This window comes from Psittacula echo (assembly GCF_963264785.1).
Source record: "Psittacula echo genome assembly, chromosome: 5".
NCBI classification, from domain to species: domain Eukaryota; kingdom Metazoa; phylum Chordata; class Aves; order Psittaciformes; family Psittacidae; genus Psittacula; species Psittacula echo.
In genome coordinates, this window is record NC_137739.1 from 27540741 (window position 1) to 27554955 (window position 14215).

General features: G+C 38.2%; 1 protein-coding gene across 1 annotated transcript in view; it reads left to right on the forward strand.

Annotated features, from left to right (window-relative positions):
- The window catches only part of SPON1 (spondin 1), a gene marked incomplete at both ends in the record, with an annotated part of 193139 nt that overhangs the window by 148557 nt on the left and 30367 nt on the right, over positions 1-14215 (forward strand). The window contains one exon of the mRNA XM_080619024.1: positions 12743-12807. Coding sequence (XP_080475150.1) covers positions 12743-12807 — 65 coding nt within the window. The remainder of the gene's footprint in view (positions 1-12742; positions 12808-14215) is intronic.

Here is a 14215-nt window from a genome sequence, read left to right on the forward strand (position 1 = left end):
TTCAGAGAATAACACAGTAACTGCGTATTTAATAGTCTTTCAGCACTTGCTGTGGTACGACACCTCTGCAATTCTGGTGTAAGTGAACATTTCCATCAGTTTTTTTCAGCATACAGCTGCAGCATCAGGGGAAGACAAGATGGAACTAACCTGTGCATTTTACATGCTTTTGCATTAGGAACATGAACACTAAAAACATTCATTCTGATTAGCCAAAGGGATCTTTAAAGTTACTTCAGTCGATAGAGTCCAACTACTGGCTTCTTAATGAGATGTGGCATTTACCATGCTTTGCTGCTCTGATTATTAACCACTTTGGAAGCTTGCCCTGCAATAACAGAGCAGTTCTAGTCTCTTTAAAGATCTATGAAAAGAAACAACCTGATTTTATTTTAAGGGATAGAAAATTATTTTAATAAAGTGGCTTAACACCTAGAATTAGGACTTCAGTGGGACCAGTCTACTTTTGTATAAAACAAAGAAGGGAATAATGTTAGTGTTCAGTGGTCCCTTGGAAATCCCCCAAGCAGGAGGCTGGTATGGGAGGGGACTCCAGGGAGAGAAAAAAAAAGGATGAAAGAAAATAAATATCTGTATGCAGTATCCCTGATTTAAAAGAACTGATCATGATTTTAATACTGTACAGTTCAGATTATGGAGTTCCTAGGAAAGAGTTTATTAGATACTTAAAGGAATTCTAATGAGATGATCACAACAGAAATATGTGCTTTACCTCTGGAATGAGAAGTGCGCTTTTTTTTTTTTTGGCTCTGAATGCGTCACAGGATATTCAAAACGCCTGTTTCATAGCATAATAATGCATTGTATCTTTTCATGATAACATGACTAACAGCTAAACTCTAAAATTTAAACCAAACTTCCACACATAAGCTTTAGAGATAAGCATATAAATAGGTCATTGTACATATAATTACAAATCAGCAAGGGATGTACGTCACAATATTAATTTTTAGCAGTACACACGGTTTTAAGGTGCATCTCTACCAGTTAGTGGTATTTTACAGCTAAAATGAAGATACTTACATTTTCCTGACCTTACTGCAGTGATTGTTTATCGCTATTTTCTTATTATTAGAATTAATATTGTAGCATGCAATAAGTGTAATATGGTGAGTACCCTCTTTTAAGGAGCAGCCTCTGTCCCTGTTCCTTAATTTAGAACTACACTGATCATAAAATAACTATACGAATGATACGCTCAGCAATTGGATGTCCTATGGATTTCCAGAGTCCTTTAGGAATGTTTGGTAAACAAACACATTTCTTCATGTCTGCCTTATTACAGAGACAACATCACCCATTTATCTCTCATTACTAAAGGCTGACATACAGCACTGTGGCTGTAGGGTTTAAGTCTTGTTTCTCTGTTTTATTTTTGCTATTCTAAGTAAACAACTAGAAACCAAAACATTACTTTCTACAGTGGAATTAATAGTTCTTCCCTGGTATGTTAAGTACATCAATTGCAGATGTCATTTTAATAGCAGCTCCTACTGTTTTTAAAGCTGTAATCGTATGTAATTCGTCTTCTCATATATTAATTCTGCTTGATGGCACACGCAAAGTATAGCCATATTAAGTGATCTAAAGATATCTGAGGCTCTTAAAGCTCCTGTGGGCACCAGGTAGGAAGATAACCTTCACCTGACTTCCCACACTCTTCTGAGGGAAAAGTTAGTGCTAAATGGCTTACAAAAAAAACCAAACACAAAACCAAAAACAAAACCTCATAATACCATTCCCAACTGTGTAAGTGCTGGAAAGCCATCAGAGATGGGATACAGTATTGCCTAGGTCAGGCCCCTGACCTTTCTAAAAAGTGATAACAGTGACAAGAAGACTTTCCTGGTCAGTCTCAGTTTTTGGATTTGCCTCCATTGTTGCGGATGGAACGATGCACTTCACTTGCGAGAGAGAAGCAATAATATATTTCAATGATAAAAATCAGTGAGTTAATAGAAGTCAATGGTAAATGCAACAGTGGTTTAACAGGCAAAGTACACTTGGTTATGTACTGCATAGAGGATAGGATCAGACAGAACTGTCAGGGACACCTTCCCTTGAGTCCTGAGGTTCAGAAAGGACCCCTTGGGTCCTAAACTCCTTTTCAAAGGAGAGTCTAGTAGCAGCTGCCTCTAGACTTATTCCCAGACTTGGTCAATGGTTTATGTCTAAAGGATTATATGTGTGCAATCTATCCTTCCTTTATATCACATAGCTAAGATTTTGAAGTTTCAGTGTTCTTGTTCCCCGTTCACTTACTATCTGACATAGTAAGGATTCTCTCAACCTCAAGAAGTAACCTTGAGAGGGATCCCTGCTCAAGGGGACATCTGGCATGCAGCCCACTGCCATGCAGGAGAGCTCAACGGGCTCTGGGTTGTCCAGTATTTGTGGAGTAGGATGATTGAGTTATATTTGCATACTAGCCGTATGTCAGTTGGAGCATGCTGTACTAGTCCTCGGGTGTTGAGCTAAATTTAGAGCCCTTAGCTATTGTGGTGTTACCTATCTCTCCAGAGTCCAGCGAAAGCCAGACAGAGTGGGGAGCACACTGCCACATCCACGTAGCATCTGCCTAAACAAGACCTTTCTAAATGTATACAAATCCATGCTGAGGAACAGGACAGGAGAGTTCCCTGTCTGAAAAATAAAAGCTATCAACTGTAAAAGCTAATCCTGCCCACAGGATGGATAGTGCAGTTTCCTTCTCTTTCTGCCTCAGCATACCAAAGTGCGGAAGCAAAGATGAGGCAAAAGTAATGTACACAAGCAGAATCAGGGCTATCAAACTGTAGCTGCTGTCTGTGGAGGGCTACGTAGATAGTCTTTTGAATCACACAGTGTAGGCTGAGTTGTTTTTCAAAGGCAAGGGAGTTGCAAGGAAAGGAGGTGGTAAAGGCAGCCCCAGTGGGAAAAATGTCAGCATCTCCATTCCTTGGAGAAAACTGACATTCCACTTAAACCCCTGCTCTCCGAAGTCCTGTCAGAGATTGAGGTGAGTGTATTTAAAATCTGAGACAAGTGTGATTTGGTCATTATATTCTGAGACAGTTAATGCTGAAGCATAAACCATGAGACTGCACAGTGCCAGAGAAATGGTCCATGAGGGCAGCAACCTGTTTGTCACGGCAGTGGCTGAAAGTGTGTGGGGAGAGGAAGAGGTGAAATTGATTTCTCTAAGAGAATACTCCTTTGCAGATTATAAAAAATGTAATTCATGATAGGATCCTCAATTCCTTAATTTGTTTAAAGACTATATTTTTTGTTGGGGTTTTTTTTGTGGGCTTGAGTATTTTTTGGGAGAAGGAATGGTAAAGGGTGGCTTAGACACATTTTACTGAAGGGATATGAAGCTGTTATGATTGCCTCTGTACAGTAGTTAAAGCACATTTAGAATACTTAATTTGTACATTCTGAATGGAAAATAACACCTAACCCCAACATTGATGTATCAAGATGCTATCGGGGTCAAGAAAACTTACCTCTTGAGCTAATTTTCTGGTCTTCTTTAAAATCACTTGTTATTATCCAAAGAATTGCTTCTGTTCAAGTTACTATGTTTGAGTAATGTCAGAGAGCAACATCAGGATGAATAATAGCAATACCTGGAATCTCACTGCCGGTATCACCAGAAAACGGAGTCATTCTGTCCCCATTCTCTGGGCTTTTTCTCAGAGCAGGCCCAGCCTTCTCCTTTGGTTTTCTGCTGGTACTTAAGTAGCTGGAGCTCACTTATTCATAGCATGCCCAAGAACGTGTCTCAGTGCTTTCATCCCTGTCTGTTTTGAAGCTATTTGAAAGAGTCTGAGCAAAAGAATGCTATAGTTACCTGAACATGGATATGCTGAGTGAACCTAATGCTTTAAAACACCTTTCTCATTATCTCCAGTGAATGCAGTTTTTGTCTTGCTGCTTGCAGGTTGCCATTCAGGTGCATACATCTGCTTTATTATACACAGAATGCCTTGGTGTGTTGGATTGGTTTGTGGGGGTTTTTTCCCTTCTGTTTCTTTTCTGGTGTGCTCATGTATTTTGAAATCATTTGTAAATTTAAAATAACAGTAGCTTTATAGCAGTCAGATATAGGTTTAAAGGCTAGTTTAGTCTAGAGGATGGATGAAATCAGCGAGCTAGGACAGGAGGAGGGCAAAAGGGTATGTATTCGATAAACCTATTAAGAAGAGGGTGGGATTTACACCACTTATGATCAGCTTGAAAGTCTAGTATAATTTCCTACTTTAAAAGTAATCATCCCTAAGCGTAGTGAAAAGATATTCCCTTCTTTCTGGTAAGTAATTTAGGACTCCAAAATGTTCCTGTAGTCCTAAAGACAGCAAAGCATTCTAAGTGGAATTAAGCAAATTGTGGAGTAAAAAAATCAACGTGCAATCAAGAAGTGGATTCACAAGAGAGACCCTTTTCTACAGAATCTGCTCAGCCACAGAAAGTACTCTGAGCATACCTAGGGCTCATTAACACACACTGCTAAGCTTTGTACTATGCAAAAATTAATTATTGCTTTATTGGGACACCCTACATTATGTAACTGCACCTTAATGGAAATAAAATAGAGCATATGATTTCCAATGTTGCCATTAGCAACACTTCTGTTATTAATTTCAGCCTACATTCACCTCCTGAAACAACCACTTCATCAAAAGAAAACCCTGTGGGACAAGTAATGCAGAAGGTTGTTAATGCAAAGTGAATCAGTGTTTTGGGGATATATACTAGGAGTAACAATAAAGAGTTACAATACTTCTTTTTACATACCATTCTAGTAATTTTTACTAAAATCAGGAATTATAATTCCTATAATTCCCTTTTAAAAGCTTTTCTTAAGCATACATTGTCAGCTAAAATCACCATCCCGAAACTGTAGCTTCAACATATATTTCCATAGTTCCTGGAAAATATAGATTATATCCACATTTCGGGAAAATTCTCAGCCTGATTAACTAACACAGAGGTTTTTCTTTGTTAAAGTGAATTAGAGAATTGATAAGTACAGGAAAGCTTTGCTGTACAGCTCAGTGATTCAGCTGGGACTGTCTGAAGCGCTGGGTTAAGTGCTCTCCTGAAATGGAGATGGTTTCATCCCAGTTTGTTTCAATTACATCCCAGCAGTATTGTCTTATCTGTCTCAGCCCTGAAATCATAGAATCACAGAATGATTTCAGTTAGAAAGGACCTTAAAGCTCATCTACTTACAACCCCCTGCCACGGGCAGGGACACCTTCTGCTAGACCAGGTTGCTCAAAACTCGGTCCAACCTGGCCTTGAACACTGTCAGGGATGGGGCAAACAGTGCTTTTGTAACTGAGGATGTTATTAAAAGTCTGAAAATTCCCCCAGATTTTCATATTTGGTGAACTAAAAACCGCGGATTTTGTATTCCCTGAAATGTCATTACCCATTTTTTGAAGAAAAGAAATAAGACATTTTAATTAAAGACATTAAAGAAAGTATTTCTACAGGAAAATACTGAATTTGTATGTATTATGATCAAATAATGATTTTCATTCAGGCACGTTTATATATCTTATAATATGTGTTGTTTTCTCAGCTGCCTCAAAATAACTGTCATGAACATAGAGAAGTCAAAGTAATGGGCAAACACAATCCTGGTATAATTCCACTGACTGAAATGTATTTTTGCTGTTGCTTAAAGTAACCCCAAGTCTGTGATCCTATACTTTAGGTATAATCTACAGTAGGCATAGAATTTAACAGAATTTAGAATTTAATTCTGGATTTTTTTTATTTTTCCTCTTCCAAATGAAGTAATTTGTGACTAAAAGCTTAACCTTTTCAAAAATGCTCTTTTTTTATGGAATGGAAAAAAACATCTTCTGCACATTCTTTCATAAAAAAGTCTCTGCATATTAAAAGAATAGAAAAACTGCATCTCAGCACTGAGGTTCAGGGCAACTTCAGCAATCTCTTTGGCTGTACCCACAGGAAAATAGATGTGTTGCATGATGTATTACCAGATCCCAATAGTAGCCTTGCAAGTAAGGTTTTGTAATGCCTATGCTAATAGCTATGGAAAACTGACATGCTTCACATAAACAAGAAATACTCAGAAAACTTGGCTGACTCTGAGCAGGCTGATAGTTTATGGAGTCAATGAAGCACACCAGCTCAGCATGCATTACAGGAGGTCATAGTCAGTTACTATATAGCAAATGTGTATTTACTGAAAGATGAACTCTAGAGCAAATAAAGCTGTATGTAGCTGCTTTTATCTCAGAAATATTTTATTACCACACATCTTTCCTTTTTCTTTTAAAGCTTTTACAAATTTTAGTACTGTGCCTACATCAGTGTCCCCTTTTCATTCAAATACATCTTTAAAACCGAGGTAGGCAAAATGTCTACAAATTTTATCAACCAGGTGAAAACATGCCATATTTCAATTAGTACCCATGGAAGTCTATAACTTCCATGTCCATAAATAATTAATTGAGCATTAATTAACCAGGTATTTTGTGATAGTTAATACTTTAAAGACAAGCTTGGTCTTTATTTTTCTCTCAAACTGGGAAGAAAGCGTGCGTTTGTGTTGGGGTAAAACAGCACCTTTTTCTTTTATTCTGGTCTTGTAATATACTTTCTGGTGCATCTATTACCACAGTAGAATTCTTCATAAATTAAATCCTGCAATTCAATTTCTACTGAAAGCTATGCTATTGAATCATAACAATCCTATAATATCAAAGAAGGTACACTTCACTTATAGCTTAAGTAGAATCTGACTACATGTACTTAAAATTAAAATTATAGTGCTAACATCTTTCTAGCATTAAGAGGTTGTTACATAAAAAAAAAAAAAAATCATTGTCCAGAGCTCAGAATTCTTCCTTCTCCAGCAAGTACTCTAACCATGAGTCTTGCACTCTGGCCCCCAAATTGAAACCTTTTACTAGGCTGTGGTAGTTTCATCAGAATAGATAGCAACATCATCTAGATAGTCTTTCACTCAGCAGCAGGCACAGTTGAAAGACAGTCATAAACATAAACGCTTGGTAGAAAATTGTGCTTATATAAAGGTATGACCACTAGTAGAGCACTGTAGCAAACATTGTCACCATTCCTAGTTTAGAAGAGAGGTGTTTGCTTTCAGAAGTGATCTTTGTGGTGTCAGTCCCAAGTAAACATGAGCTTTTATCAATGAGTAAGATGCATAAGTCCATAAGAGGAATAGTATAAGCAACCTCTTGTCTTCAGTGCTGAGCCCTAAGGCTTCTTTATAGCCTATCTGGCTGCTCAAAGTGTGCAAACAGATATTTGTATTGTCTGTCAAATATTTCCTCCTAACAGCATCCTGTAACAAGGCATCTAACTATACAACGTATGTAGCAACAAGGAGCCAAAAACTGAGTCTTGAAGACTTCTGTTAGTCTGAAACTACTTCCAGGAACTGAAGAAGTGTTAGGGATACTGAACAAATGCTTTTAATATCCTGAAGTGATTTCCGTGTGTCTGCATAACGTGGAGGTGGAAATAATGTCTATATACTAATCACAGAAAACTAATTGGCTTTTAAGAGCACACAACTATCCCCCTAAAGCACTATATCATTTTCATTTTCATAGCATTTGATTCCCCACAGAAGACATATTGTTCATTATACTTCTTCATTCTCATCTTATCTCTTTCTTCTTCAATAACAAATTATTTTTTGAGGGCATGGGTGATCCTGCAGTGCAGATGTTATCTTAAAAGTCAGATATGTAGGTTTGTTTCCAGAAGATGCTCAATTAATCATCTGTGAATTGAGGATAATGTTGCTTTTTCTACTTCCTAAGAATCTTGTGAAAATGAGTCTACTCTGGATAGAAAGGCATTCAGATATTACAAAGATGAGTGCTGTAGAAGGAATTAAATGTTCTATGCTCTAAAACAATGGAATGAATGCCAAGCAGTGGTGGTGTGAATTGAGTGCAATGAAGCTCTGGCTCAAAACAGGTTTTTTTCATTCCCACAGTTGATTGAATCTGACTCTGATTTTGATGTCAGATAATACAGTCATGTGTTTAGCTGAACTGAATCAAATCATCATTTTGAAGTGCTAAGTGATCTGCACAGTAATATTTTCTAGTGTAATTTGGCACACATAAAATACTAGTAATAAGAAATACTTTTGAAAATAACTTCCAGTTCAGAAGATATACTGATCACATCAGTTACCAAAAAGCAGCAGGAGCGCATGAAACAGTCTATGCAGCTTTTCAGATCCTACTAATCTCTCTTTTATTCTAAAGGTATTCAGACAATGTTTAAAACTTCAGCTGAAAGCTTTCATTACTTTTTAATGGATGTTACCCTTTAAGAAAGTTGCTTTAAATTCCCTTGGTTGAGAAAGACTTCAAATCAAATTCTATCTTCAGTGCTGCTTTTTTGAGCTATATCCCACTTTCTGTTCTTGAAGATAAGGAAATGTCTTTAATCTTTTGTGAAATGCACAGCTGGATGAACTAATTTAGCAGTGGTTTCACACTACGGGATTCTATTTGTTGCCATTTAATGCCGTTATTCTGTGTGCATGTTCATTTGTACATTGCAGGAACAAATGGATCTACAGTAAATGATTAATTTTTGCCAACTTCAGGACATCAGTAAGGCTGGCTGTATTAGAATGACATTACCAACTTTTTGAAATTATGCTCTTAGGACTTTTTGGAGGACAGTACATTCATAAAGAACTGCTGTTGAGTCAACCACTCACCCCCAGCTTGAAACACAAATATAGAAACAGGATCTGAAGAAAAGGAGAATTGTTTGCTATTTTTGCATGTGTTAATGTAGGCCACAATCCAAAAAATATTGAAGTCAATCTAGAAACTACTTTGGTTTCACTGGACTTTTTGAGCATTCTCTAGGCATGTGAAAAAGCAGTCATCCTATTTCAACTGGTTGTGCCCAGGCTGCCAGCAGCACAGCACAGCGCTGTGCTCCTTTCTGAGCAGAACCTGCACTCTGTTGCATGATACCCATTTGCACAAACAAAGCTAAGAAAAACTCAACTGCAAATTCCCAAGTATCAATTCTGTAATTTGTACTAAAGGATGAAACTGCCTTAAACGAGAAAAGGAAAGAGGGTTGAGACTTTTTTCCTGTGTATCTCTGTAAAAACTGACAGGTAGTCCCAAATTTATTCCTTGACAACTTCCACATGCACGAAGGACACAACGCAGGCTTGAAAATTCTCTAAGCCCTTTCCGCTGCACCCTCCCCCCCCTCCCCAGCTTTGTTGTTGAAAGAGGTGTGTATCAGACTTTACCTAAAGGATTTTCAACAGCTCCAAGCAAGAGTATTGATGTTCTTCTCTTTAACTTGTTCTGACATTGTAATATTTGACACGCCATCATTTTGTAAAAGATCTAGTTTTCTTTTTAAAAATCTAACAGTTTCATTACTTGGGAGTCATTGCTTCCCAGCCAAACACATAAATTATGACAACTTGCAACATACAACAGTGAAAGATTCTAGATCTTTTTGCCATATTTTGACATGAATCTGAGTTTGTTTACTTCAAAAATCATAGCAAAACTTTGAAAATATAAAAATGAAAGAAAAATAAGTACAAATGTAATACAGCAAAAAAATTTTAACTAAAATTCATAAAAACTGTATGCTTCTAAAGTCTGTGCAATTGGATTATTCAAGGCAGTTGGATTATATCAACCAGTTATGTAACATTAATCTGTGGGTTTCTCTTCAGGCACTTTGTATCCTCTCAGTTTCTCCCATCTGCCAGTAAATTACAGCTGAAGATACTGGCCAGCAAATCCAAGCGTCAGATCTTTTCTACTGATTGTTCACAAGGCTGTGAACTCATGTGGTGCATAACATCTGTTTGCCCGGCCTCTTTGAGTTTATCGCATTCCCTTAAGAATGCGGAGGTCGACTGGAGGTGGAGGAAGGTCACTGCTGTGCTGGTTGAACTCCGGAGTCTGCTCCCTGCAGAACCTGGAGAGAGATAGGCTGGTGGCACCAAGAGTGATGAGGGGAGCAGTGCTGCCCAGGCTGCCACAGAGCCGGCACCCAGACCTCATGCACAGTTTGCTGGATTGTTTTCGAGGACATAAATGTTTGTCCAAGGGAAACTCCTTACTGTACAAACCATCTACTCAGGTGTCTGCCTATTACTTCATGTAGTAGTAGATACATACTGGCATTGGTAACAGTGTACACATCACATTTTAATTTAATTGTTTTTAATTTTGAATTATTAAAAATTGTATGATAGAGGTGACTGAATAATTAGAATATCAGTCTGGAATAGCAATTATTTAATTCAAGTTGCAGCTTCATCCTGTATAATTTTTAAGGATCTCTAGGTACCAAAAAATGTGCATTTTCATTCCAACAGAATGCTGGATTCTGCATCTTTGGATTTTGGTTACTGTTCAGGCCATGAATTCAGCTCTTGCACCTGAATTTTAACCTCCCTTAAAAATTTTGGGATGTCTGAATGCACCATGCTCTGTTTATTTCCTTCCCTCTGCACTTTCTCCAAAGCTAGTACTTAGAGGTCATCTACTCATCGTATGCATTTCTAGTTTGAATAACACTTTTAGTTTGAAAATGCTTTCAGATATGAGTGATCTGAATGTTACGGACATAATTACTGGCTTATATTACATAAGCAGTGTATTATTTTAATAAATGTAACCATCTATGCTCATAATAGTCTTCCTTTGGATGTACAATACGCAGTTAATAATTTTGAATGCAGATGTATTTTCAAGGCAAATAAATGAAGATATGAGTGGCTGCAAAGTCTTGAGATGCTGAAACAAGGAAAATTAAAAGTTAAGGTAAATTCCATTGACAGAGAAAGACAAGTAAAGTCTTATAACTTCAGACTTTTAACTTCATTAATTTATAAGTTTCCTTTTAAACCACTTTGAGGGGAAACCTCTCTTTTCCACTTTTGCAGGCACGAAGGTAAGGTTTCCATAGGTGAGCCTGGACGCATGTGATGCCCCACTCTGCTAGGTTCTGCGCAAGAGCAGGAGCTGGGTGAGGGTTGTGCCGGCAGTTCAGGCTTCTGATTCTGGCCCAGGGCCTGCCCCAGGGAACCCAGCTGCCTGCTGTGCCTCTGCTACACTCATAATGTTCTCTTCAGTCCCACTGCGTTAGTAGTATGGGAGTTTCATTAAATCTTTCTACACTCACTTGCCTTTATAGAGTCAGATTTTCATCTAATGTAGCATAGGCTTTGGCCAAGCAGTAGTGTTTATAAAAAGCATTTTCAAGTAATGTCTTATCCGCTCACTCAGGCTGAGTGAGAGGTCATGCCACATAAATATTCCCAAGACTGAAAACTCTGTGTGTTACAGAGCGTGTCTATCAGCACTGTTATTACCCTGCTTTGGTAAAAAAGAGAGAACCAGAAAATATTAGGAGTGGTAGAAACAAAAAGCAAAAATCATTTTCTTTAAACAGGGGTGTATATGGACTATAGCTAGTCTGGGTATCAGAACTACTGCTATCTAGCAGGAAATGGCACTATTATCACTAAACTGAAAGGTCAGCTCTGCTGGAAATGCCAATTACTGGTAACGTATGAGGTGGGTTTCTTGATGTAATTGGGAAATATTTTTAAAAGACAGTAGAAATCATGTGAGTGAACGGTAAACTTTGTGTTCCTCTAGGTGAATTACTGGAGTGGATTCCTCAGGGAGACGAGGAAAATGCTTCTAAAAACTGTGATAGATGTCTTCTGGGCATCAGAGCCTTGTTAGTGGTCTCCTGCCTTTGTCCTGGGTTTATTGTGCCAATATAAAGTTTAAAACTGCTGATGCAGGAATTCCTACAGACTTTAGGAAATAATCTTTGTAAAATGCTTTGCCACGCTGTGGGCTTCCACAGATGGCTGCTATATTTCACACTATAATTTTCACACGCATAAACAGACAGCAAACACAAAGTGCTATCCACGGCTTTACGTGGAGGAGATTGTAGAGCATCCACCATGGATTCTTTATATCCTTACCCAGATAAAGATAATAAACATATCCTACATGCTCACAGGGTGTTAGTTTGCCAAGAGCAGCAGAGTCCAGTTTTTGGCTCCCTCGTGATCTGTAGATCTGTAACATATTAAGAGCTATTTTTGTGTCTTTGGTTTTTTTTAACCTGGTAAATTCCTCTGGTGACAAGGGTTGTTGGAGAGTCACAAATGTGACAGCCCAGGGTATACTTTTTGTCACTAAATTACTACATGTGGACTAACAGCCCAACATACAGCACAGTTACCTCTTTCTGTGACAGTGTTACCAGAACAAGGCTCAGTTTGGTCATACTGTTTTGGGGTATTTCCCCATTACAAAGGTTGTTGTCTTATTTATTCATGTCATTGTGCACCACTCTGAAACCTTTCTCTTCAGCTCATGATGCAAAAATAACATAGTCTGTGACTGCTGGTGGTTTAAGCTCACTTTAGTTCCTGCTGAAAAGAAGACTGTGCCAAGATCACACTGCTTTGCTTGCTGCTCTTGCCTCCTGCATTCAGAGAGGCTTCTCGATGAACCCTGTGCAGCTGAGAGGACCAGGTGCCCAGATAGCAAAAAGGACAAAGCACATTTCTCATAGGCAGAACTTGGAGGCACAATTCGATTTAGTACCTCTTACTTTTTTTTCTGTAAATCAAATTACTCTTGTTGTAAAATTGTCCCAATCACTTTCTTGTTTTCTCTTTTTACAGAGCGATGAGGTTTTAACAGTCATCAAGGCAAAAGCACAGTGGCCTGCCTGGCAACCCTTAAATGTGTAAGTAAGTAGGGAATAGTACATCTCAGTGGCTTTGCGTTGTGTCTCAGTTAATGGGCTGCTGTAAACTCATTGTCTCATAGAATAGTTCATTCTTGCAAAGAAATAATCTGAAAGTATTTTGATAGATGAGTTGTTCATCCTCCCCCTCCCCTCCCAGTTGCTTTTTTCTCTCTCTCCTCTTCAGCATCTCCTCATTTTTTGCATGTTTTGGTTCACTCACAGCAGAAGAATTATCCCATGGAGTTTGTGCCTTTATTGAACAATGATGTTTATTCAATGCTTGCTCAAATGCATGTTGTACTCCTTACATATAGTATTTTGTATTATCCTGTGTCACGCACTGTGACAACTCTGTCAATACAGCAAATCCTCAATCCACCACCAAAACACTTTTAAATGATTAATTCTTTAAAATGCTTATCTGAAACACTCTACAATAGCATTGTGATCCTGAAGGTAGTATAACTATGGTTGTTTCACCAAATGAGACAGCAAACTGGCTTCCCAGTATGCTGACTCCAGGTTTTCTGGCACTCACCTGAAAAGAGGAAAAAAGTCCTCTCAGGATACTCTTGAGTTTACTGGTTGTCTTTTGAGAGGGTGGGTGGTGGTTCCTGCATTAACTTACTTGTTCTTGCCCCAAAGTTCATGCTAATTATCCAAGCCCACATGAGTGAGACTTACAAGAAATGACTAAAGGTGAGAACCCAGTATGAGAGGTCACTCCACTGGCTGACAGTCGAATTAAGTCCTTGGAGAATCAGGGCAATTAGTCTACTGCAAGACTGTAAGGACCAGTTAGTCCTGTTTCCTCTGTAAAAAGTATAAGGGAAGCAGTTAGTGGAACACTGTATCTGGTTTGTGGTCTGTATTTCAGAAAATATGTGAAAATTTGAAGGTTAGTCAAAAAAAAAGCTGCAAAAGAGTTCAGTTTTCAGAAAACATCCCCTACTGTAAGAGGCTTAGGAATTCTTAAGCAGCTTAGGGTTTAAGCTGTTCAGTTTATCCCCTCCCCCACAGCTAAAAGGGAAAAAAAAAAAAAAGAGAGGGTTAGGAGGTGAGCACAGCTTAAATAGTGAAAAGATTTCTGATAGCTGATCCTTCTTTAATCTAGAAGAAAAAACCTAACTGTGAAATCCCTCATAGTGTGGAAGCTAAGGAAATTTGTGATGGGGAAATTCTCAGTAAAAATATGGGAAAAAGCTTTAACAATGTGACTAACCTTCAGAGCAGTTTACCTGAACACGAGATGGATTTTCCGTCACTTGAACATATTTTAATCCTGAGACAGTGCTGTGGGCTCTGCACAGGAATTGTGAGTAGGCTTTTTTTGGCTGGTGTTATGCAAGTGGTCACTCAAGGTGACAGTAATGGCATTCTTTATTTATGGTCTTATTCCCCTGAA